The sequence below is a fragment of the Osmerus mordax genome, chromosome 16, assembly GCF_038355195.1.
Source record: "Osmerus mordax isolate fOsmMor3 chromosome 16, fOsmMor3.pri, whole genome shotgun sequence".
NCBI lineage: Eukaryota > Metazoa > Chordata > Actinopteri > Osmeriformes > Osmeridae > Osmerus > Osmerus mordax.
This window is the reverse complement of record NC_090065.1, coordinates 8,183,643-8,210,560: the sequence shown is the minus strand read 5'-3', so window position 1 is coordinate 8,210,560 and position 26,918 is coordinate 8,183,643. Positions and strand designations below refer to the sequence as shown.

General features: G+C 41.9%; 3 protein-coding genes across 3 annotated transcripts; 2 read left to right on the top strand and 1 right to left on the bottom strand.

Annotated features, from left to right (window-relative positions):
• The first annotated feature begins 53 nt into the window (after positions 1-53).
• On the top strand, positions 54-2,817 carry rab31 (RAB31, member RAS oncogene family). Its single transcript, XM_067253345.1, has 7 exons — positions 54-208; positions 830-909; positions 1,196-1,277; positions 1,646-1,717; positions 1,866-1,972; positions 2,251-2,360; positions 2,486-2,817. The coding sequence occupies exons 1-7, from the start codon at positions 173-175 to the stop codon at positions 2,581-2,583; spliced, it is 585 nt and encodes a 194-aa protein (XP_067109446.1). The 5' UTR covers positions 54-172; the 3' UTR covers positions 2,584-2,817.
• A 2,275-nt stretch (positions 2,818-5,092) lies between these two features.
• Positions 5,093-13,770, top strand: vapal (VAMP (vesicle-associated membrane protein)-associated protein A, like). Its single transcript, XM_067253853.1, has 6 exons — positions 5,093-5,232; positions 10,170-10,322; positions 10,878-10,981; positions 11,512-11,592; positions 12,439-12,633; positions 12,821-13,770. The coding sequence occupies exons 1-6, from the start codon at positions 5,175-5,177 to the stop codon at positions 12,980-12,982; spliced, it is 753 nt and encodes a 250-aa protein (XP_067109954.1). The 5' UTR covers positions 5,093-5,174; the 3' UTR covers positions 12,983-13,770.
• A 2,045-nt stretch (positions 13,771-15,815) lies between these two features.
• On the bottom strand, positions 15,816-24,493 carry LOC136959211 (protein APCDD1-like). The gene is made up of 5 exons (XM_067253480.1): positions 24,454-24,493; positions 20,741-20,924; positions 20,084-20,615; positions 17,795-18,116; positions 15,816-17,660 (listed from the first exon to the last, which is right to left on the bottom strand). The coding sequence occupies exons 1-5, from the start codon at positions 24,491-24,493 to the stop codon at positions 17,197-17,199; spliced, it is 1,542 nt and encodes a 513-aa protein (XP_067109581.1). The 3' UTR covers positions 15,816-17,196.
• Positions 24,494-26,918: the final 2,425 nt, after the last annotated feature.

The following is a 26,918-nucleotide window of genomic DNA, read 5'->3' as shown; positions in this document are numbered from 1 at the left end:
ACTAGTGATTCGGTTGGCTTCAACTGGTTTCCGTTATGGTTGGAATGATGATCAGTCTGTCGTAGAGTTTGGGTGTCTCCTTTTGTAAAAACATATTTCAGCTGTAAGCATGTGGAGACAAAAGTTTTGAAAATATATTGAAGAGATATGTGAGTAGCAGTAGGCTTCTAAAATGGCAATAAGGGAACTTAAAGTCTGTCTTTTAGGGGTAAGTGTACTTCTTGTTGACTCAAAAAAATCTGTCCGCTGTCCGTTCTATATCGACAGCACTGAAACATGGAAAAGAGAACAGATATTATACTTGACAGTAACAAAGGTGTTTTAATCCAGGAAGCGTACACAATATTTTACTGACCGAAATGTAATTTAGCTACATGTTATCCCACTTTGTCGAAAATAACAACCCCTTGGAAAAAAACCGCTACCATTCGCCCATGAAAAAACTTTCTAGCCGGTAAAATAGGCCGCTAGATTATATTCAATGTCAAAATGTATGTTATTTTGTCATTGACTGTGGTTTTCTTGTGTTCTATTTAAAAGGGGGGCATATTTTTGTATTTGTGGAATTACTCTGACAATTAAATACCAGCCATTACGTCATCACCTGAAGTAACCAGTTAGCTTCTATATTTCTTGCGGTAGTTTTTCGACCAATTTTGCAGCCCGATGACGTGCATTTGTAGACTGTATAGTCTTCAACTCCCAGATGGCTTAGTATTGTAAACATATCTTATGGGGTGCAAAAAGGAGATTTAACCCAACTTCCTTGTCTCAGCGCAATGTATGATGCTAAGAGTATTGGAACTAATCAATTTATATTGTTTCCCAGGATACAGGAGTGGGAAAGTCCAGTATTGTATGTCGTTTTGTTCAAGATCATTTTAGCCACAACATAAGTCCAACAATAGGGTAAGTTCATAAAATTTTTATTATTAAGATTGTTTTGTTATCGGAGCTCAAAGTAATTTAATTGAAAACCAAATGAAACATACCTGCACATGACTCGCCTTGAGATCCACTGATGTCCATAGAGGATAACACAAAGCAAAGTGTCCTGTCAGTCCGTCTTGGAATACATGTTTTATGTATAACATCTCAACCTGGATTTTCCAATACAAAGTTGCAGAAATGTGATGAAACACTGCTTTCTCTATGAGGCTCATTTGTTTTGGTGTATGCTTTTTGTCATACACAGGGCATCATTTTTAACGAAAACGGTGCCATGTGGAAATGAACTTCACAAATTCCTTATCTGGGACACAGCAGGACAGGAAAGGGTGTGTACATCCACATAATTCATCCTACGTCTTATTATCACATATTTATTTCTAATACTTTTGAGTTTTGTTGAAATAAGCACAAAACTGGGACACGGTTTCTTAGTCACCCTGTCTAATCAGTAACTTCTCATTCTCTTCTCATGTGACCCCATGACATGAATTCACTTAGCTACTATTTTTAGTGCTAGTTCTGTTCAGTGATTCACAGGGTGTATGCTAAAATGTGTGACAGAAGAAACAGTAACTTGAATATAGCTATTGGAAAATATCACTTCTGTTTATAAACTGGGAAGTATGTTTTTGTATTTTTTGTATATTCTTGTTTTGCTTATGTTTGTGTATTTTGTTCTATTCTTTGTTACCAGTTTCACTCACTGGCCCCAATGTACTACAGAGGTTCAGCTGCTGCTGTCATTGTCTATGACATCACCAAACTGGTATTGATATTTATTTCCTTAGAAAAGAGGTGACAAGGCTGATTCATTTTTAACAAATCATAAATCAATCCTAATTACAGATCTCCACAAAAGTAACAGATACCTAATAGATTTACACTTTTGTTTGTGGCCTGGCCCTGCCTTGCAGGACTCTTTCCAGACACTGAAGAAATGGGTGAAGGAGCTGAAGGAGCATGGTCCTGAGGACATTGTTGTAGCGATAGCAGGGAACAAAAATGATCTGGGAGACATCAGGTATGAGGTTTCTTCTGTAGGGCTTTACCATCTTGAATTGCAGTACAATACACAAGCACCAGAATTCAGGATGTGATGTCATTCTGTTCACATAAAAAAGACGATTCAAAGCTTGGCACAAGAGTTCAACTATAGTCCCAAATGTATTTCTCTATTGAGAAATACAAGAATTTGAAATAAGAAATATAAAATTATCACGAAAGTGATCTGTGTGGACGCAAGTTTAGTTACACAGGGATTTTGATAATGCTATAGCTCATTATATTGTCCTACAACAGGGAAGTCCCTATGAAGGAAGCCAAGGACTTTGCTGAGTCAATTGCAGCAATTTTCATCGAGACTAGTGCCAGAAATGCTATTAATGTCGAGGAACTCTTTCAGAAAATCAGTAAGTGTTTCTAGTAAATTCTGTGTTTCAACAATGCGACCATTACATAATATGTAACCCTAACAAATAGTAGTTGCATATAAAACAGCAATATACAATATGTTCTACTTTCTCAATGATTTCAGGTCGACAGATCCCTCCCCTGGAGAATCCTGAGGTAGACAGTAACGAATCCTTTAAACTGAGCCGACCGCCTCCTTCCTCAACAAAGCGCTGTTGCTAGTAAAACCAGGAATGGCCAGTGAGACGTTAACGTCTGGCTTCAGAAACATGTCTTCCTCCTCACTTTGAAACAAGATCGACTGTGTCTGCAGTGACCCCTAGAGGGATTGGAGACTAAGACCTGTACCTGATTGAAATATTTTACTATTTGATTGACCAACTTTATGTAGTGCTATTTGTCTCCCTCTAGTGTTGGAGGGGAGAGCAAGAGGTTATCCTTAAATACAATTTTAATATTTCTGCATTTCAGAGGCTGTATTATAACCATGCATACAGTGACATGAGTAGTTAGTCTTAATCACATTCTCCAAATTCTCAAATGATGACTTTAGCAAAAAGTTGCTCAAAAATAATTGTAGTTTAAATGGATTTAACAAGACTACTTTGATTTGGTCAAAGTTGGTTACGATTGTGTACACATTTATGTCCGGAATATGTTTTTAGTCTTAAGCAGTGTAGATCAAGTGATTGCACTGTGGTTCAAGACATTACTCACATTAATTTGGTCTTTGCAGATATCTTTCTCTTATCAAGTGCAAAAAGTGATACATATTAGTCTATAAAGCACAGCTCATGTACTTTGAGTGTAAAAGATGCTTAAGGTGAGTAGTGAAAGGGACTTTTGTTACAATGGAATCACAACTCAAACTTTTAAGTTTGTAATACATGCAGTGGTTGTGAATTCTGAAAAATACATTCCCAGTAAATGAGGTACATGTCAATTGGATTTGACCACTCGGAGAGGAGGCTCAATTTGTTTATCTGGCACTTTACAACTTTAGAATACTTTTTTTGGTAAGTAGAGTACACTTAAAATTGAAATATTTGAGGTTCAGCATTGCTTTTTTATTAAAATGTTTACACTTTTTACTCAAATGTATATTATAATGTGTTTTTTTCTAGTTACTGATTGTTGTAACACAATTCTAGAAGTGACATTTTGCATGTGATCAATTAATACTCAGATGCAGGTTTATCATCTGACTTGACAATTCTGACTGAGATAATTTTGCAAAACATTTGATGGCTTTTTATTGTAAGATGACAAGTGCCTTTTGTCTTTTCTTTTTACTTATGTAAATAAATCATATTACACAGCTGAGTAGGACATACTACTAGTTTCATGCTTGATTGTTAGTAATAAATAATACATGCAATGTTTAGACATGCCAGACCACCCTTTAAATGTTAAATATGGTAGGCCTGTATACATTTTCATAGTATGTGATGTGCTTAAGTGATTTATTCCCATTTCATCCAGACTACATGACAGACTACATATACTTTTTATATTCTCTTTTATGACAATAAAATATTTTTTTTCTTTAGTTGTTCTTGTATTACAATATAATTATGATCATCATTACCTGGATCAGTTTTGTCCAAATGCCATCTGAGCCTCAGATCAAAGGTTTTCTTTCAGTTTCGTTATTAAATATAACACCTATGTAATTTAAAGATTTTGACTGGAGAAAAGGTTGCTATTTAAGAATCTAGGAAGTGCAAAATGATCGAGTGTCAGTTGGAATGGGCATTTGTAAACAATACTTTGTCTCTACTCACTCGTTGGCCATTGTAAAGACACATTGGCTGTACATACATGAAATGCAAAACTACCCCACCTTGAAGTGGGGCTGCAGTCAGATAATAGAACTGTTATCCACCCTTTTATTTTCATTGTTATCTCAAAGCCCTGAGGTTTTATCACTGTTAAATCATGTATAATGGTATACAAATGTCCAGGTCTGGCACTCCTTATTGCCTACTTCTCTATCAATGGTTCAATGTGTTTGTTCTATTCAGTCAATGTGTGCTTGCGTGACCTTTTGAAATGCTGTAAATAGAGCAAATGAGATGGAGAGTACAGGATTCCACAGGCTCTGTTTCAGTCGTGCACTGGATTACCTTGTCAACAGCTTGCATATTCTGAAGGGGGGTATGTTGCACTACTTAACACAAAGATGGACTTAACCATGGCCAAGATAGTCAACAGATTCAGTCTATTTAGGAATTGCAATAAAAATACAGGGATTGAGTCTAGTAAACAGTGACACCCAAGACACTCAGAATGCCACAAGCTAGAGAATGATAGAAGAGACTGCAGCCTGCAAATGATGTAATTGGTTCAATGGGAAGGAATGCAGAGTATGCATTGATTTCCACAGCCATATGTAGTACATATTACATTTAGCAAGGACTGGTAATCTATTTATGGATAGCCTACATTTGGGTAAATAAGATTGGAGAATTTAAAAGCATCTCTGTTTGTGTGGCGTGTGTGTCAAATGATTTAAGTTAACTCAATCGGAGTGAAAATCCCTTTCACCGAAGTGCAAACATAATATTTGACAAGCATATTTTCAAGGAGGTTAAATACATGGCACTTAAGGCCAAGTTAGAAACAAATCACCTGGTGGACGTGTATCACGTGAGCGCGCAACCAAGTCGCGCACTCGCGCGTACAAATATTTGCACCCGCATGCTCGTTCTCAGCGCACAGTCAGCGATTGACTCAGTCAGTAGTAGGGATCTAGGATTTCTACTTGTCAGTGACTCTCTGGCGTCGCTATCAAGTGTGTCTCCCCATCGAAAATGTCAAAGTTGGAGCAGATCCTTATTCTTGACCCTTCGTCTGACCTCAGATTTAAAGGTAAGTGCATTTAATCGCTGAGCATTTAGACAAACCGAGAGAACTCCGGAATTGTCAAACAAAATGACTTCACACTCCCTCCAATGAGTTTTGCTAGCTAACTACCAGTTAGCATTTCCGCCATTTTGCGTTGGGGGAGAGTCGGGCCGCTGTTGCAAAACTGCAAAGCCCCGGACTGTAGTGACGTGGAAAACCGGCGTGGCATAGTGTTTGGGAACTTGTAATGAAATCGTACTGTAAAAAATCTAATGAATGCATCCGTTCTGAATGGTCGTATGCCGTCATGCGTTTAGGCAGTCTACGTTTGTAATAAAATAAAGTGTTAATAAGCAGTGATAGCTACCAGGTAGCTTGTTTAATCGTGGTCAAGTCCACCATGGATATGGCAACGACTTGAAGGCGCAAGCTAAACGATGTGGGCTAGCTAGCTCTACACTTGCGTGAGAATTCAGTGGCGCTTTAGTTATGCAGTCGGTAGTCTATAAATGTCATATTAGTATAGTAAAGCTCTCTGACCACTCGTCTACAGTTAGCTAAGAGTATAGCTATGTCAATGCCGGGTGGCAGTCAGGGTTAGCCGGTTTAGTCAGCTGACTTAGTGCTAAGTTAGCTACTTGACCAACCCTGTTCTTGTTGTAACCGAGCTAGATAGCTAACAAGCTAGATGGGGATTCAAAAGCATACTGTAACAGCTGAATTGGCAAGCCAAACAACTCTATTAAACTTCCTATTAGCTACTCTGAAGATTTGTCTAGATAGCCATACAAGTTATTTCTCTCGGTCTCGAGAACTAACGGTAGACAAGCAGCAGTACAGTATATCGTTAGTGCTAAATACAGTAGGCGAATAGCTAGTTAATCACCGTTACCCAGCCAACTGATTAGCTAGCAACCCTCTCTCTGATCACAGAAAGCGGAAAATGTACTTTGTAAACTAGCAATTGTCTTATCTAGACCGTCTGATTTTCACGTTGACATTGCAATGGCAGTACTGCTGGGAGTGCATGCTCACATGTTGCTTGTGGAATTCGAGAGATTGAGCAAACTAGCCAAACTAGTTATGGGCCTTCCTGCCAATGCACGTCTGAAAGAAATACTGTGTTTGAGGGTTAATGTAGGGTTTCCTCCACACAAAAATACATTGGTCGATAAAGGTAGAGCTATGCCTAATGAAGGTTGAATAGTCTGGTCGTAATGGTTTTCAACTCCCCATATTATACAGTTAATGTGGATGCCACTCATTTAGATTTTAAGACTGACATCTGGTTAAACCATGAGGTTTATATTATCCGTCTTCAGATTAAACATTTGTCCCATTTAGTTAATTAAAATGATTTGACAACTAATAATGATAATCTTTGGTACACATTAATTTGACCAGTTAGATTATTAATCTGACTAGTTTGAGAAATGATGTCATGTCTTTTTCTGAAGCCACAATGTCAAGTTTCATAGAACCATCATGGCACCTAATTCTTTTTTGCATGCATGTAATGCAAATCTGCACTTTTGTGTTTTGGCATTTGTTGCAAACATTGTCAATACTATGCTAATGACGTAAATGTATCTGACATTGTCCAACATTTCAAAGCACTATTATATTGTTTTCAGTTTACGTTATTCTTTCCCGTTTGGTTATTTCTTGGTGGCACCACATTTGCAATATCTCATGATTTTAAGAGTGGGTTAGCATCTTTCATGGGTGATTGTGATTACTGTGTGAGGTAAGATGGCCCTTGCTCCTGCTTGTCACACAGACTGAGCTAAATACGTCTGTGGATCCTGGGGCTGCTCTGGTTTAGAGACTCTGCTGGGATTTCTCCAGCAAGCTAGAGGGGACAGCCCTCCTTTCCTCTGCTTGTATTTTTAGCATTAAGCAAGCCAGGGGGCCTACCTAAGTAAACATCCAAACATTAGAGTAGTGCTTGGGCAGTAGCACTCCAAAAAGGGGACTGATGTATGTTTTCATGTGTCTGTATATTATAATTTGTTCTCAGTGAGTGGAGGTTTTTGTTCAGAAATGGAAGCCTGCTCTTTTCAGTAGACCTAAAAACCATGTTGTTGCAAGTAGATCTAGATCATAGAGCCTGCAGTGACAGTGTTGGGGGTCAGATGGCTGAGTGGTTAGGGAATCAGGCTATCAATCAGAAGGTTGCCGGATCGATTCCCGGCTGTGCAAAATGACGTTGTCCTTGGGCAAGGCACTTCACCCTACTTTCCTCGGGGAGAATGTCCCTGTACTTACTGTAAGTCGCTCTGGATAAGAGCGTCTGCTAAATGACTAAATGTAAATGACAGGGAATATGGAATTGAAAATGACCTTTGGCACTAAAATACTGTCTGATGAAGCCCAGCTTTAGGTTTTACTGGTTTGTAGAAGGACATTGTAATCAGTGGTCCATGTTTCACCTTTCATGATGTCCCAAGCCCACTCAGTCTTATCATGCATCCTATCTTCTCAGTTCAAAGAGTGTACAATCATGCTGGCCAAAGCCAACTGGAAATAGGGCTGAAGGTTTTTAAATGGGCTAAATGTGTTTGTTTAAATTCTTGTTGCATTTAGGAAGCATGATACAGTCTATGTAAAACTCAAATAGACAAGGCTTAGCAATGATCTCAACTCTGCCATCTACTCCAGTTGTTGAAACTTCAGTGTGTGGCAGTTGGGTGTTTAAAACTGTACACCAGGAATGGTTGTAAACAACTAGCCTAATTTGTTTGTTGTGTGTCAGTCAGCTTCTAAGTCAGTTTTCCAAGCAGGCCAGTTTCTACCCTGCTTGGTATTGCAACAACCACTGTAGCCAGGCAAGCATACTGTCATTGGTGTACCCAGTATTTCACAGTTGAGTGTAACATTAAGTTGGTCTCCCAGGGATGCTCTTTGTTGTGTTCAGCAGTATTTCTGCCCTCCAGTGCTCTGCCACAGATCCTGTAGTCTAGCATGAACATTTTGAGTGGTGGGCTGTGTGGAGGGAGTACTCATTGTTCCGGAACTAGATCTACACTGTCACTGAGCTGTTTTACAAGCTACTGAAGTCAGACAATGTGTCATGGGTTGCAGCCTCAGTTTTAGATAATGTAATGTAGACCGACATTTGATTTAGTTGTTGATGTCTTTACAGCCAATAAACTGAATTTGAACTTCATGCAATACTGCAATTGGAAGAAAATGATTCTCCTTGCGCAAGTTTTGACTTATCGTTTCAGCTTATTTTCATTTGAAAATGGTCACTACTTTCAACTAAACTTTACCAACACCATGAAAAGAAAGGGTGCCACATAATATGTGAAGGACAGTCCAAGTCTTAGCACATGGCCTATTTAAATACTGTGCCTGACAAGTTATGATTTAACACAGGTATGGGAAAGCACTGGACCTACTTTCAGACTTATCAGCATGAAACCAGGTAGCTACAATAAGATGGTTCATTCGGTCCTGACAGTCTAATTGCTCTGATTGAGTTTGGTTGACTTTCACTTTGGCATACAGCTGTGTTTACAGTATGGTCATCAAAGCTGGACCATGTGAACATTCATTAAGGTTCTAATTTGGGGCAAACAACCTTGTCACAAGATGGAGACCGGACTAATGGTCTCTCCATATATGACCTTAGGAGCCTTCATCCAGACAGACATGGGACGCCCATGTGAAAGTAACTCAAATTCTGGTCTTATGGAGAAGGGTTTTCCCCCAGTAGAATTGCTGACCATGCTTACTGCGAACATTGGGATACATTCAGGATTGAAGTGACATTAGGTCTGTAGTGATCCACATTACAATAGGATCCAATGACTAAAATGATCTTTTGGGTTTCTGTAGCCTACTTCATGTTGGGGGTCAGTTCTGTGTCTTCTTGATTTAATTACTGCTTTTTGATGTGTTTACCTAGCTAAAGAACTATGTAGGCAAAATGTATTTATTTGATTGGCTTGATGAATTCATAGCAGTGTGTTCATGCAATGTTCTGGTGAAAGCTGAGGGGGAAACTCAATAAGTAAAGGAACAGCAAGCCCCGCCCACCCCCACTGTCATATCAGGATCTAGTCATTTAGCCTAGGAACTTGGCGTTCTGAGTTATTTAATTTAACTCCTAATTGAGGACAGAGGAACTGCGTGATGGCATTTAAACTACCCTGTTTTGAAGGTCCTGATTGGGTCTTCTAGGATCTTCTCCCTGGGAATGTCTGGTCCTTTCAGTTCCTCCCTGCTTCTTCCCATTGGCACTTATTGGCTTTTCACAATGTATGCTTCATGTTTTGGCTACCCACAATGTTTTGGGGATATCTCGTTGTTTATGATCATTGACCTATGCACTTTTGTAAATCGCTCTCTTGGAAGTCACTTTGGATAAAAGCGTCTGCTAAATGAATACATGCAAATGTAATGCTCTGGTCCTCTCAGTTCCTCCCTGCTTCTGGTCCTCTCAGTTCCTCACTGCTTCTGGACCTCTCAGTTCCTCCCTGCTTCTGGTCCTCTCAGTTCCTCACTGCTTCTGGACCTCTCAGTTCCTCTCAGTTCCTCACTGCTTCTGGACCTCTCAGTTCCTCCCTGCTTCTGGTCCTCTCAGTTCCTCCCTGCTTCTGGACCTCTCAGTTCCTCCCTGCTTCTGGACCTCTCAGTTCCTCCCTGCTTCTGGACCTCTCAGTTCCTCCCTGCTTCTGGACCTCTCAGTTCCTCCCTGCTTCTGGACCTCTCAGTTCCTCCCTGCTTCTGGACCTCTCAGTTCCTCACTGCTTCATTAAAGGGCCAGTGTGCAGAGACCTCTCCCAAGATCTCTCCAAATCAATCAACTGATTAGCGATATTGAAACTTTCTCACACTCACCTGGCTTCAGAAGACGCATTGTAACACATCAAATTGTTGTAATATATTTTAACCAGGGGAGATGCTAAAAACATAAAATAAATAACTGTTTTCTGTGTCGTGTCTCTGTCCAGGGCCCTTTACAGATGTAGTCACCACCAACCTGAAACTGAAGAACCCGTCTGATAGGAGAGTATGTTTCAAAGTGAAGACAACAGCGCCACGCAGGTACTGCGTACGGCCAAACAGTGGCATCATCGACGCCGGGGCCACCGTCACAATATCTGGTGAGTCACAAAGGAAACCCAGTCTGAACTGGGAGGACATGGTGAGGGGACAGGAGCCCCGCCCCCCTCAGCTGGTGGGACTATGGGAAGCCAATAGGATTGCAAAATGGTGACTCCATTTCACTTTAGACTAAATGTATTGGGCTGGATATTAAACGGAGGGACTAATGGGTTATTACTGGTCATCTCTGACACATGATTCTGCGTATGCGTTGTGTTCATCTATTCATAATTAATATCAGATAAAGTGAGCATGATTAATTTACGGTTGGATGGAAACTTGACCCAACATTAAGGGAAAAGCAGGTCAGTGTGTTTTCGCACGCAGGCCAGACCTAGAAGGGATAATGAGCTGCTTATTCAAGACTTGCAGAGAAAAACGCCATTTAGTTTGAATGAATGATGCTCTGTGTAGATGATGCTGAAAGGGCACCTGCAAAACATAATGGTGAAAAGATGAAGGCCATGACTAATGAAGTTGGGATGTTTCAAAGCTAGAAATGCATTGACTTATCTTAGGTATTTGCTGAAATGTATTTGTGTTTTATATTGCAGTAATGCTCCAGCCCTTTGACTATGACCCGAATGAGAAAAGTAAACACAAATTCATGGTGCAAACAATCTTCGCTCCTACAAACTCATCTGACATGGATTCAATGGTGAGTCATTTTTTGCACAGACATTCATCAGCGGATTTGATGTATGCATCTCTGTCTATCGTATCTTAGTCACCTTTGGCTTAGCAATATTAGCCAGCCTCCCTGTCTTGAGTCAGGTTCAGTTGTGGTGGATTGCATTCATGTCCAGCAGAGGGCATCAACCACCAAATCAGTGGGCCTACACATTTCTCAAACTCCTTGTAGTCTGCCTCCTCTGGTTACAACTGAGAACACTAGGAGAAAGTCATGTACAATGCTCCCAGTCTGAATAAGACTTGAAAACCACTGGAAAGCCTTTTCCCCCCTCAATAATCTAACGCTGGGTTGCTGAATGATTTACATTTTTTCCTTTGAAGCTTGAATTACAGTGATGCTACAATGGTTATGCATGCACCAGCTTGTTTAATCCCGTTTGTGCGTGCGAGGAGGTGCAGGCTGAGTTACAGTAGTGTCGATGTGTGTGTGTACTGTGTGGACGGGATTCAGCTGCTGCCAGTTGAGCTTGATGAATAACATGCCTTCATCTCCAGTGGAAAGATGCAAAAACCGATGACCTCATGGATTCCAAGCTGAGATGTGTCTTTGAACTGCCTTCTGAAAACGATAAAGTGGTAAGACCTGCGGCCCCCGTACAGTCCACCCTCAACATGTAACACCAAGGCTCTGCATTCCACCTCTATTCTACATCTATTTCCACTGCAGTCAAACGTGTTCATGTGACAGCGGTGCAGAGTGTGTGTGTGCTCATCCTGTCATGGCTGTGGTTCCCTCAGGTCAGCAGCTCAGAGACTGGGGAGGGTAGATCCTTGTCTAAAGCTGGCTGGGGGTTAGCCACCCCGAGGCAGGCAGACAGGCAGGCCTCCATGTTCTCTGGGGAGCCAGGCTATGAGGGGGGCTCTCGTCTGCCCCCCAGAGCCACTCCTGGCTCTGAATTCCGCACCCCCTTCAGCAGCAGGTCAGGCCTGCCCCCCACTCCGTGCAGCGTTAGCAACAGGAGTGACCTGCAGGGATTCAGGACAGCCCCCAGCTCTGAGGTTAAAGTGAGGAGCAGGATGCAGGTTTGTGAGGGTAGGCAAGACCTAGAGGTAGGCACTGACCGGCAGACAGTGGGGGGAGAACAGCAGAGTAGTGGTAATTAATGTTACTGGTGCATTCACAAATGGTGCCAACAACCTTGCACGGACGACAGATGACCGAATGAATGTGTACAAACAGTATCTGAACAACCCTCCTCAGTAGTTTGCCAGTGTGCCCCACTGGGTGGATTTCTTATCACACCTCTTGTAATTCTGTGACGTCACATTGACCCATCTAGATCAAAGCCCCATCTGTTCTCAGAGTGCCTGCCCCTCCGCTTCAGGCTCCTCAGCCTCCAGACAAGCCTCTGGGGGGCGGTTAACGTCCCCAACTCATCCCTAGGCCAGGCTGCATTTCACTTACGTGGTTTGTGTCTGCAGAATGATGTGGACGCGAGCAACAAAGCCGCCCCCGTGATGAACTCTGCCAAGGCTGAAGGGCCCTTGGTGGCGGCGGCGACGGCCAAGCCTGTCAGCGCCTCGCTGGACGACACGGAGATGAAGAAGCTGCTGGAGGAGTGCAAGAGGCTGCAGTCTGAGATGGGGAAACTGGCCGAGGACAACCGGCAACTCAAGGTGAGACGTACCGCTAGGCATACTGGGAATCATTCATCTGTATACATTAGTTTTTTGTTGTCTGAATTATATTTATTTAGAGTTTGAGCAGGATACATTTTGTGTGTGTGTGTGTGTGTGGGGGGGGGTTGTGTTTAAAAAGTTTGATCTTTCCCAACTCCTGTCTCTAACTCCTGTCTCTTATCAGGATGATGGTATTAGAATGAGAAAGGCCCCACGCTCCGACCACATGACATCAAACGCTACCACCTTCCCTGGCCGAGAAACAAGCACCGCCTCACTTCCTTCCCTCCTCGTTGTCATAGCAGCCATCTTCATCGGATTCTTCCTAGGGAAGTTCATCTTGTAGACTGGGAGACGCATGCCTGCTGTATCCCCCACCCTGGCTCCGGAACCCAAAGGCCTGGATTAACCAAGAAGTCTGTCTGTTGACTTTGCCATATCATTGGTAGTGCGGCCTACAGTGAACACATCTGTACAGCATCATATGAGGGCATCGCCTTTTTACAATCTCTCACACGGTTAGAACACATGCAGAAAGGAGAAAGAATGAAAAAGAGTGCTCCTTTTTTCTTTTCTGTTTTTGATAGATAGATGGACAGGTTTGTGGTGGTTTTGAAGAAAGGTGTACACTATCAATCAACATGAAGGACTGTTGCTATGCACCTAGAGTGACCTTGGTGAGAAGCAGTCAAATAAAATAATCGTTTTCTCTCTCTCTGTCGTTTTAATAGGAGTTGAATGGAATGTTAAGTGTCTTGTAAATGTTATTTTAATCCTTTTAACAAAAGGAAAGAACTTCCATCAATAAGACCTTGCTACCTGTTGCTGGATTGCCTCTGAAATCAACTTAATTTGTTCAGTTTGTAATTTCTACTTTCTCTTGGGGAATGTTTTGAGTCCAGCTGGGGATATAGGTGCCTCCTTTCTTGTACATTTCTGTCCTTTCCTATCCCTGACAATACCAATGCAGACTTTATATTATTATTATTATTAATATTATTATTGTTTTTTTTTTTCTCAATACAAATCATATATCCCTTTTATGAGGCAAATGTTGACTGAAAATAAGGTCTCCATTCTTAAATCCTGTCCCATGGTATTAAGCATTGAAGAAAATAAAACAGAAAAAATGTGGTTTTGATAGTATTTCATGTCTCCCTTAAAGTATACTTGGATCATCTACACACTAACAGTTCTATTAATATCGAAGAGGTGTTTTTATTGTTTTGAATGTTTGTCATTTTTCGGCTACTTCGCCAAGTTATCTCGTTTGACGTCCTGGTTTCAAACCCAGGTGAAGACATGGGATGGAGGAGCACTACAACTTTATGAGAACTGGCCAGCTTTGCTACTATAGTATGGATTGAGATAATCATAACCAGGTTCTTTCTCATTTAAGATGAATAGGAAAAGACCAAATAAGCTACACTTGTGCTCCATAACTGAGTAGTTAAATTTTGGTGTGGAAGTATATAGGTGAAGGAAAATAAAATACATGTTCACACTTGAGTTATTAGTCAAGTATACTAAATATAAATATTTATTATTTAGTTGATAGTTATAATATAATTTAAGTATGTATAGTATACTATAGTTATTATTATGAGACATCTACAACTTCCCCATCAACGCATTTGACAAGGCTCTGGAACAGCAGGACGTTCGGAAAATGGCCTGTTCGCATCGAGGAGCTACTCACCTTGTCGTTTTGGCTAATCTGTGGATGAGAGCGATGTCAGTGATTTGAGGTAAATATGGCCTTCATCTTTGAAAATATTGTTAATAATTGGGATTTAATGTCGTCTTGAACAAATATTAAGATTATAAATGACTAAGTTATTAACATTGTTCATATATGGTCTTCCTCTTTATAAATATTGTTAATTGACACTTAGTCAGACATTGTTATTGTCGGATCTGTTTTTTGAACATAGTCTCTCTCCGTTCCTGTTCTTTGATTCATTTAGGACATGGACACAGCCAGCTGTAATAATCTGCTGAACCCCCCCCCCCGCCCACCTCCTGAGCAATTCCGGCCTAAAAAACACCCCCTGTACGCGCTCATCTTTTACACTACAACCCTGTTAAACCATCTCTGGTTGGATGTAGTCGGGTTTGTCACCACACCACACACACACACACACACATTCACGGTTCAGCAGGCAGTCATCTCTCTCCATTAGGGGGTCAAAGGTCATGTGGCCCAGCCAATAGGACTGAAGGCTACATGAATCAAACCCCTTTCTATTGGTGAGATCATTTAAATGAGATCATTAAAAAAAAAACTTTAAAGACAAGCTGTTTCCCTTAGTTTATTGAGTTGTGGATTGTATTTGACATGCTGTAATTGGACAGTTCATTGAAGTAAAGAAAAGGGTGAAGGCTGGATTTGAACCCAGGCCCTGCTTTCTTCTGGTTTTCTGACACCCCAACCCTGCAGTTGTTACAACTAGATAGTTCAATGTCAAATTTAAATGTTGAGTGAAGTTTGCTGTGATGCCTGATAGCTCAGTGGTTAAGGATGTGGACTATTGTGTGAGAGGTCTTGTGTTCAAACCTGGCTGAAGGATCTTTTTACAGCTTAAATTTTGCTCTTTGACTTCTAAATAAAAAGTTTATTTTTATACTCATGGTTGAGCCTTTCCTGGTGGGACAGTTGGGTATCTGGAAAGACAGTTGGAAGAGGGGAACTGGACAGTGTGCTGCGGTCACAGGGGTCTGGGGCCAGGGATGTTTGGCAGGTCCTGTTTTCAACCCACTACACCATGGGTCCCCTTTCTATATATTTGGAAATAACATATATATTACTTAACTGATATCAGTTATATATAATATATAATAAACCTAAATATACAAAATAGTATACTATATACAATACAGTAACTAAACCTCAATATACACATGATAACCTATACTAACCTTGTAGACCTATACTAACCTAAGACAAGTGGGGTACAGCTAGTGCAATATTGCTGATAGTGCAACCAGTACCTGAAAGTGACAGTGTGTAAAGTGGCTAGTGAAAAATGTATCATGTCCATTCAGAAGCCTGATGGCCCTTGGATAGAAACTGTTGTCCAGTCTGCTTGTGCGAGACCGAATGCTTCGATAGCGCCTGCCAGAAGGCAATGGGGTAAAGAGACAATACAACATCAAATGATGTGATTAAGACTCAGTTTTTATTTCTTTTATTATTCAAGTTCAACCATTCAAATGATCCAAATTTTGTTTCTTGTGACACATTTCTGCCCATACTCTGAAGATGGGCCTCCTCTTTTCATCCTTCACACCGAGGCCCTGCCTTACTCAGCCCCTCGCCTCATCACATGACGCAGATGAACGCTTCCTAGTCTCGTATTTACACCTATCTAGCTTTCCCCTTCAAGTGCACCATTAGTACGTTGCTTTGGATAAAAGTGTCTGCTAATTGAATGAAATGGATATGTAAGTGATGAAGTCACTTGGTCAGGTGTGGCTGCAGCAGGTCGAGCCACCCGCAGCCAGCCCGGCCTGGTCTCCTCCTCCACCAGCCAGTACGGAGAGCAGACACACACACCATGTACAGTACGTACACACACACACACACCAGGAAGACACACACCAGGAAGACATATACCGCTACCGTCACTGAGGAAAGACTTGGTGTTGGTAGGTACGCAGTGATAAAACAAAATCAACTCCCGTGATAAATGCAATACCTGCCCGTAAAATATGTGTGCGTCTCCTCAGAGCTTGTTAAAGTTTGGCTATGTGTGGAAAATGGGAAAGTGTACTTTCAACGAGACATGGCTAGATCACAGCGATTTCCGCTGTTGGTTACAAGCGGTACCCAGCTCCAGTTACAAGGCTCACTGCTAACTTTGCCCAAAAAATATTTAATTAGGTTACTAATGTGATTGCTTTATCTGTAAATTAAGTTAATGCTTTTTCAATGACTGAATTCATTGAAATACATAGATTTTTTCAGAATTTATTTTGGTAATGCATCGAATACGTCTTAAATTTCAATCTTTATGCTCTTAAAAGGTCTTAAATATGACTTACTAAAACCTGCAGGAACCCTGGTTTTAAAATCCAATTGAGGACAAAAGTCACACAGTATATACAATTTGTCAGGGAAAATACATTGTACTGTATTTCCCTTTTACCCTGCATCCTGAAAATCTGTATTTTTCTTTATAAAACAAGAGACCACATTGTCTTAATAGTATTTTATCTGCTTGTAGTACCAAAAAACATAACATCTCAAGTTAAACTCATGAATCACAGACACAGTCCTGTCTGTTAGTACATCGACTTTTCATCTTCTCTACTAAAGTGCAGTTTCTCTGGTGCAGCAGTGTCAAGTCTTTGGTAATTGGTAAGGAGTTTAAAGAACAGGTATCAAAAGAACAAGACTCAACTTGCTGTCCACCTTGGTGACCCCAGCTTCCATAGTCTTGGAAAGAGCAGAGAAAAAAAGTTCAAGTGTGTCAAGTTAACAAGCAGTCTTCTTGTCAGTTCTTTCCTGGTGCTTGTGCCACTCCTTTCATCATTGGCTCTCGGGTTCAGCCAAACAGTTTAGAAGCTGCAGCCCCAAGGGAACAGAAGAGTCACCAATAAAGCCAGAAGCAGTGGGACGTCCCTGGGCTGGCCTCTGTGACACGTTTCACAGCTGTTGCTAAGCCTCAGGGGCCGGTCGTTGTCCTCTGCTCCGGCCTCTGAGTGCTGGCTGCTGGCAGAGCACTGGACCAGAGGCATCTGGTAGGACGTGGCACGCTTGTCGGGCCGGTCAGGACTGGAGCCGTCACTGGGCCGTTGGCCGTTGTAGAGCAGGTAGCGTCCGTGGGCGTCCTGATCCATACGGAACAGCTCATACTCAGTGTGGGGCAGCCGGATGCCCAGTGCCACGCAGCCATTGGTCAGGGTGACGTCCTGCTCGACCCCCACCTGCCAGGAGCCCTCGGCTCCACATTCGTTCCCGTTGAACACGTTGAGCAAGGAGGTGGTCGCCAAATCCATAGGCCTCACTCTCATGTGGTTCACTGGAGAGGGGAGAGAGAAAGGAGGCAATTCATCATTTTCAGTTCTCATTCCAACATCCTTACCCTGTGTTTAACCATACATGTCTCAACAGTCCACCCACTCGCATGCACAACACAAACAATGGCATAGTCACCTTTGAAGACAAACTCAGTGCCACCCATAACATCGGTGGAGTGCACCCCTCGGCTGTAGCGCCCGCGGGCGTAGATGCTGAAGGTGGGGTGTTTGCAGATGGGGTCAGAGTAGTGGTAGTAGTAGCCTTCCCAAGTGTGGTTGTTGTCATGGAAGACAAAGTGGCGGGTGAGGAACAGGACCTCTGGCCGGACCTCACAGCGCTGGCTCACCCACTGGCCGTACAGACCCACCGTCATGTCCGCCCGTGGAGGTAGGATGGGCGGGTGGAACTCGTCGGAGCGGTAGATGATGCGACAGGCTATGCAGCCGTGGTCATGGTTCTAAGAATGAATGACACCGATGGGATTATGGATAGAAGGGTCAAAGGTATCGTAGACGAGGCCATTTATCTCATTTATTGCATGTCATGTTTGCTTTGCCAAATTCCTAAAGCAGACATCCTGTTAAGACTAGAAAAAGCTTCCATCATGGACACCTATGCCGTCTACATCTTATAGGTTCTACAGACACCCTTCCATAGGGACAAATCAAGACAACTTGACAAGAATTCAATATTTTGTGGTAACACACTATTAAGTCCAGTTCCTTCACAGACAACGTTATGATTTTATAAGATTTAACGCAGGAAAGGGACGATAAATCACCAGAAAGAAAAGCAGACTTTTCAACCCTTTGCTGGGCTAAAACCACATTGGTGCAGTCCACAAGCTGCTCAGTGTAAAGGGGTTGACAGGACCACTGAAGCAGAGGCCTCTCATGGGTACTGTTCCATGTATGAAGGGGACGATAAAGATCATGGGAGAGAGGAATATATAAGAAAGAGAGAAGAGAGAGATTGCATGTGAGTAAAAGATGTTCCAGCCTCTAAAAGTACCCTCAGCTCATAAAACACAGGCTTCCTTACTGCTGGGCTCATTCCTGACACCCTGTATCCCCCTTGCCTTACCTGTCTACAAACTTATGGTGACTTCACATAGTGCTGCATGGGATAGATTCATCTACTGTCATAATACAGATTTTGGTCACAAATTGTGTTTCTGTACCACTGGGCAAAACATTAGTCTGGAAGAGCATGCTTTTTGAGTTACATCAAAATTAGCAACACGGATTAAAGTAAAAACAAACGATGTCTTGCTCTTGCATAACTGCGGAGAATCTATCCAATACCCTCAAAGGAACATTATGGTAGCATTGCATAATGGACTGGACTCAGACCAGACCTAATCATGCCACTTCAGATTAATGGATTGGACAGTCACCATGGCAACAGAATAACTGTTACAGCCTCACTAGATGGTCTGTTTGATGATTTTATTTTTATGTTTTCTTAAAAGAAGGACTAAGGTAGTTCTCCGAGCATCAGGCTCCATGCAGATGCCTCCATTACAACATCTACTCCATTTACTGGTATAAGCTGAACTGTTTGCAAACAAAGTACAGATGATTCATACTGGTGTTGAGTTAAAGCCAGCTGCAATGAAATATGGTCGATACAAACTGCAGCCTAGAAAATAGAAAGAAAGGATAAAAAGGAGAGGAGAGGAGAAAAATGCGTGCTAACGTTTTGATATGGCCTCAGGCATGTATGAAATCAGACCTGCTATGCGCTGGGCGGAATAATTCCCAAGGACGCATGATACCAGATTCTAGGAATACCACATGTTGATCACTCCCAGAGATAGGTCGAGTTTCACGTTTCTTCTCTGGAGCCCAGTGGAGCTTAAGAGCACTACACTGGTCATTTAAAGAGCCACAGGGGAGTTTGTCTGATCACAGCTCCTCACCCGTGCACTGTTTACATTGAGATCAACGATACCAAGCCCTATCATCTCAGGACAAATGCGTGTTTGTTTAGACAGGAGACTAGAAAGGATTTCAAAGTAATCCACCTAAAGGGTGACAGTTGGTGCATTGCTATTGGGTTTCACAGAGGGAACTGCTGCTCTGTGATGTCAAAACTTGAAATGACTTCCTTTGTGGACGCTGAATTAATTGGCTTTCTTGTGACAGTGTTAAGACACACTGACCCATCTCCCCAGTACAACTGGACACGCAACTCTTCAACAGGCAACATTTTGATAAAACATGTCCTGAGAAAAGGATGACTTACTGTGCAAGGGTAATCACTGGAATGCTCTACCCACCCCTGTAACACCCCTTTGTGACAGTCTAATAACCACTAACCACCATCGAAAAACCAACTGTGACAACAAGCACTGTAAAACCTCATGTGACAACAACACTAACAACCATTAACACCCATTAACACACACTAACACCCACTGACCTTGGCGTTCTGCAGTGCCGCCTGGTAGCTGGAAGGCCGGTAGTACATCCTCTGGGCCGGCTCTGTGTGGATGTCTCCCAGGAACAGCTCCTCCACCAGATTGTCCAGGTTGTGGTGCAGGTACTGCTTCTCCACCCGCAGCAGCTGCAGCTCGTGCATGGCAAAGTTGAGCTCCTGCGAGCAGTCACAGCCGCCCTCCTCGCTCCACAGCTCGTAGCTCACGTTGGGCTTCCAGGGCCCCTTGCCCCTCACAGCCCCACGGCAGCTGCGGTTGAGCCTCTGGCTCAGGTCTTTGGCCACAGCCGCACTGTGGCACACCAGCTGGGTGCGGTGGAGCTGGTAGTCGGCCTCGGTACCCCCCCGGATGATCCAGGAGGCTTGTCGTAGGCGCAGCCTCCCTCTCACCACCAGGGTGTAGGTGGGGGTGGTGCAGTGGTTGTCCCCGTAGTAGAACTGGTGGGCCCGGAAGGTGTTATTTGGGTAGAACTGGTAGGAGCGAGTGAGGAACTCAGGGCCAGGTCTCACCTCACAGCTGACACAAAGAAGAGGACGGAGGTGACTTTTCATTCCAAACGGAGATCAAGTGAATACAGTTTTTGTTTCTTCTCAAAAGTGGACGAAAGGGATTTATGTTCATACTCCAGACAGACAACTCACCTGGTTGACACCCAATGACCCTCTATGTTGGGTGGCATCTGCACTGTGATGCGGGCACCGTTGTGCAGATGCTTGAGCATATGGTGGCACTGGGAGTCCTTGACTGGCCTACCAAAAGTTTTCTCTAGGGAGAAATGGTTGGTCCTGCCGTCGGAGTAATGCAGAGAGGAACCTTCACTCCAACCTGCGCAGAAAAACAACAACAGCAGAAACATTTAAACGTAACAATATTTTGTCAAAGAATTTTTGGCTATATGCTATTGTGAGTTTGGTCAAATGTAATCTTGAATCCCTTGTCTGGCCTACACAAATTCCACATTGAAAAAAACATTCCTGTTTTAAACTGCCCCAAAAGCACCTGACAAATAATGTTGTCAAAGAAATGAATGTCCATGCTTACAAACCAGTGGGGATGAATTTTAAGTCACAAGAAAAAGATCAGTAGTCTCCCACAGCAATTCTAAAGTTTTCTTCAAATGCTTTACAGTACAACATTTACGAATTTGTCTGGATTTAGCTTTGAGCAAAATGTCATCAATCAACTTTTCCTCTGATGTGTGGGCCAGGGGTTTGCTGTGCTTCATTCGACTGAGCATCTTTGAAGTAATAAGAGGTTTAAGGTAGTCAATTTAAACCTTGTCATCACTTAGGGATTAACTAGAGAGGATCAATGACCTGTTACACCAGGTATGTCATCAGTCAGTATACTGTAGATGACTCTCACAATAAAAATAATTTGTGATGAAAACACAGTTTATATTTAGTTATTTCTTTTCATTATATTTTTACCTACTCAGACTCTAAAGTTGCTGAGCAATCCAAAAAGTATTCAAAACCTTCAGTTTCATTAGTGTGCTGCTGGCGCACCACATGAAATAACAAAACCTTTAACAATGGGCCAGGCTTAAGAGGATGAAATGTCGGAAATTAAAGTATTTTCAAAGCCTGAGGCAAAGAACAGCTGAGCATCCAAAAGCCTTCAAAAGCCTTACATGTATTGCTATAATTTCATCAAAATCTTCCTTGAAATAAAGACTTGGCTTTAAATTCTTTCTACATGTTTTGCAATGCAATATCACTTGACCACTTGAAATGATGGCGTAATAGTATTAACTCTATTCTAAGTTTGTATTTGATTTGAAACTACTACTGTTGGGGAAATAAAGAATTAAGGAAATTGTTAAATTAAATTACCAAACATGAATCTGACTGTTTTAGCCTATTAAGTGTATCTACTCAATATCAGATATCAAAGATTTGAACTATCACATGATAGTATTTCTCAGTAGAAGAGTGAGCGCACATGATCTCAGGACTCAGCTGGTATCATTAGTAATGCTGAAGTGCTGGCGGGAGCTGTACGCATATCAAAGAGGTAGCTTTTCTGTTTGCTCTGTGGATCTTTCTAGACTGTTTGCACCTGCAGCTTGGCCTTGTCCAGAGGACAGACCCTCAGCGGCTGCCAAGAGCTTGTTTTAAAACTGAGGAAACCAGAAACCACTGGTGTGAACTTCCTGGAGAGATGTGTTATGTAAACATACTCTTTACTCCACTGCTGGTCACACCGGACCACTGGTTTAATAGCAGGTTGAATCTCAGGTTAGGACCTCCCCACACAAACAGTGTACATACACACATACTAATTCACAATTGTGGTCAGGATTTACACTAGACATGAAGAAAAGATAGCTCTTGAAAACGTAGATTTACACTGAGGTAAAGATATCACTTTCCCATGCCAAACATAAAACAAATTCCTGAGCATTGAGCCATGCTGAATAACAGTACACCTGATACAAAATACAGTCAGCTGGACTGGATAACACCACTGGTGAGACAGCAGGCTATTCTGTTTCTTACAAGTTTTGCATTAACATCCATCATGTTAACATAGTGCCTTAGACACCTGATTATGTCAAACCACACACATGGTTAAGAGAGTACGTTGTCCTGCTATGTTTATCTAGAATGCATGTTCTTTTTCTAGAATGTGTATGCAGGGAAAAAACCCTAATATCAGTTTCAAAAATAATCTAAAAGCTGATCAATGATCCCAGCACTCACCCATGGGTGTGCAAACCAGCAGTTAGACTGCTGCATGGGTGATGGCTGGGAGTCTCCTCAACTTACTGTCTTTAACCCTTCAGTTGTCATATCTTTAAGCCTCACACAGCCGAGGCCAAAAAACAGACCCAAGACTTTCTGGTCCCTCACCATTTTCCTAAACGATTGCCCTCTATCTAAATCAAAGAGCCCACAAAACTCCCAAAGCTCTAAACCACAGAGAACATTTCCAGTTGGCAAGCTCCTACCAGTGAGGTAACAATTTTGGGACCCCTGACAAACTGAAGTATTCCAGATCATTTTGGGAACAGAAAAAGCAGAACCGTTCCAATAGCACATCATCAACTAGGACTGCATGTAGTTTCATACTCAGATAAACCTTATACATTAGTATGCTTTCTATATTAAGTAGAATTATTCATAGAGTTCCAATGGCATTATGGCTGGATTTTTGGGGGATGTTTTCTCATTAATCTCTAAACATATCACCCATTTAAATATGTCATTTTAATCCACCACGTGATCATTTTATAGTCTGCCTAAAATGTATTTTTAATCCACCACGTGATCATTTTTTTGTCTGTCTAAATTTGATTATTTGTGGGTTAAATCGACTATACTGAATAGAAATTTTGATGTGAGCATTTTCAAGAACTCTATTTTCTCCATGAACTCGCTGCAACAGACTATCCTCTGAAATCTTTTCCCTATAAATTTACAGCACACACTAATCAACCTTGACAGTGGTTTAATCGCATCTAACAATATTGATTACATGTTAGATACACTTAAACACACTTAGGAGCAAGTGGTTTCTAAAATATATACTTTTAATCTCACAGTTCATCTGAAGTTGAAGCCAAAAGGCTGCTTCCACTGTTATTGCCACCAGATGGAACAGGTCAACTCCAGTCCAGTAATCTGCCACTTCTGTGGTTTTTCGGCCGGATAGAATAGTTTAAACTTGAAAGGTCTTAACTCTCCCAATGCTTTTATCCAGCCGATAGCCCAAGGCTACCCTTTATTGCTTTTGTCTTTCAATAACGTACATCAATGAGGCAAAACAGCCATAGTTCTGGTGAATAACCTGTTGAAGACTAATTCCCAAAATTGTATTTGCAGAAAAAATTCTACTTATTATCAGGTCTATATCTCACTGCTGAGATTTAGTAATTTATATTGCATGCGCATCCACACACACACACACACACACACACACACACACACACACACACACACACACACACACACACACACACACACACACACAACACACACACACACACACACACACACACACAATAGGCTACACTAATAAGCGGTAGCGGTGTAAACAGGTGTAAGCTACTCGTTAAAGCAATTGAAAGTCCCGCTTCAGCCAGGTTTCTACTGTGCTTCTATGCCTATATTCTGGATCGACGCACAGCAGACCTGGCAGGCAATCATTTTTAGGGGCTTTTCATACACCATGTACCAATAACGACATATATTTTTGAATCTGTTGATCTACAACCAACTGTAGAATATTAACTCTTCATCAATTGCCAGAATTGATTTGAATTCTGACCCGTTCGTTTTACACATTTCAATTGATATTCTTTAGAAATACAGAACAATATAAAAATCAAGCAGACGTGATAAGGTCTTACCTAAAAGGACAATTAGAAGCAATACTATAGGTGACTCCATTTCTGCAAACTGTTGAACAGTTCAACTTCACTTGTCTATAGAATGATCAGCCCTCCGTCCTTATTTCCGAGATGAATTTCGACATGATTTATCCAGTGTGGGTGAATGATTTATATTCAAACACCATGCCTATTGCTGTTGATGCAACTTAAATCAAGTGATAAAAAAATCTTCGTCCATATAGGTAAAAGGGAGCAAAACAGAGCACCTGATCCATCCAAAGTTCAAGTTCGACTAAATCGCCAAACTATTCAAGTCCGCAGCATGACTAGGTTTCCAAATTGTGAACAAAGCTATAGACCTACAGATGTAATGTGCATACGATCTTCGTCGGTTATGCACCTTGAGAACAAAAACTTGTCTTACTTCAATATAGTAATCGACCACGGCATTTTTGCGCACGTCCTCAACGCGCAGCGCGTTCCTCGTGTGGAAAGTCTGGAGCAACTTTTCGCCCCCGCCTGTGATGGATTGTTAGGGGCGTGGTATGATACAACTCAGTAGTCTACGTGCATAAGATTTAGCCCTGCTTTTTGACAAAATGTATGCAATAACTGAATAATTTAATTAAACTTAATATTTGAAATGCATATCTTAGAGTTTACTACCTTGTATAGCAGGTGTAATACTGAGCCTCTAGTCTTCGTGTCTCTGTCTTTTATGGATCAAGCCCAATATGGCCAAAACATGCGTAGTTTGAACACAAAGCAATTACAGATTACAATTCATAACTGATGTGATTATCGCTGCACATTTGTCTTTGACTCTGGCACGTACATACTTTGTCTTTTTATCTGTATGTGCTTGAAGGGAAAAATATCAAAGAAAGGCAGACAAACACCTGCATATAGAGCAAAAGCTAGAATGGGGGGGACCCAAACTGCCGTGAAAGATTTGGCCTATTGACTTTGACCTCCTGTTTCTTTGAACTGCAGGCTTTGCGTTCCTCTCTAATCCTATTGACCCTCGGGGGACACACTAACACCTTCCTCATCTCAACCTCTACTCCTCAACCCTTGTGATCCAGCTAGCACAGATGGGCAAGGCATTTTTCCAAGATTTTAACTGAAATGTTCAACTTAGTTTTTTTGTTTTCTTGTTCAGTCACATTTTCAAAGGCATCAGGGAAACAAGAAGAATAGCAGAATTCTGTCTGTGAACAGCCACATGCAGTATGTGCAAACACAATCCTCAGTTAAGATTTTTTAGAATACTTCAATCCTTGACCTCGAATAACAGCAGCATTCACCAGGAGATCAGTGTCCAGGCAAGGCTCTCAGTAATCTCTATTGTCTGACAGCTTGGCCTCATCACTAGGTTTCCCTGGTAGTCACCATGGAATCTGGTCTCCCTCCTCTAATCCTGGATCTGTGCTCTGGGAGAATGACTCCAGCCCTCCTTCTTTTATTCCCCCTGTTCTATCGTTCCGGAAAGGCCCTGTGTTATATCCGGACAAACACCCTAGAAGCGACAGGATTTGGTGGGTCCAGGAAAGAGAGAGGCACATTAGCTGGAGGGATCCCATTGAGCTAGAACAGGAACAGGGAGTTGAGCAGAGGGCTGTTATGGTGCGTTGACCCTTGTGTTGTCCTATGTGGCTAATCAAAGGCTCACTGCACCTCCTTTGTGTTAGCTAGATGAGAGGGAGATAGGGGTGAACATGAGCATTGTTCTGAAATTGAAATTGAAATAGTCACAAAGTCCAGTCTCTTGTGAATCAGTCTGAACACATGGAATCTATAAGTGCCCGTGAAATGTGATTTCATCAGGGAGGTTTTCTTGACCATTGAGAACTTTCCAAAGTTTGTTTACTACAAAAATTCACAGGTACAAATAGACATTTCCCTTATATTTAGAACATGACAGAAGGGTACAAACATATTTTTCGAATTAAAGTTTACTGCTTGCGTCCCCTAACATGTCAGCAGAGATGGATGATGTGAGGGACATTTCAAAGTTGTTGTCTTTCTGGATCTGATTAAAGACATGTTGAAAATAATTTTCTGGATGTGCTGTTCTCCTTGTGTTCTTTCCGTATGTCCCTTTAGATATTTGTGTAATTTCTGGAGAGCAATAAAGTAAGAGATTGAAGAAGGGTGTGGTGCACGACAACAGCCTGCTAACAACATCATGTGTGCTGTAGAAGATACCCTCCTATCATTTTAAATCGCATCATCACTACTCTACCCACATTCCCTCTGCATCTACAGATTACAATCTAGCTGACTGTGATGCAGACCCTGTACCTCCTCTCACCGTTCTACTTTGCTACCAGAAACAATGTCCTCAGCCAAATAATGAGTCACACGGATGAGGCAGTCTAGCATAGTCTACAGGAAAGTTTGTCTGAAGCTGCTGTGCCAAAGCTCTGTGTCAATATGGCCGGCATCTGCTGTATAGACAATGGCAGCGGCACAGTTAAATC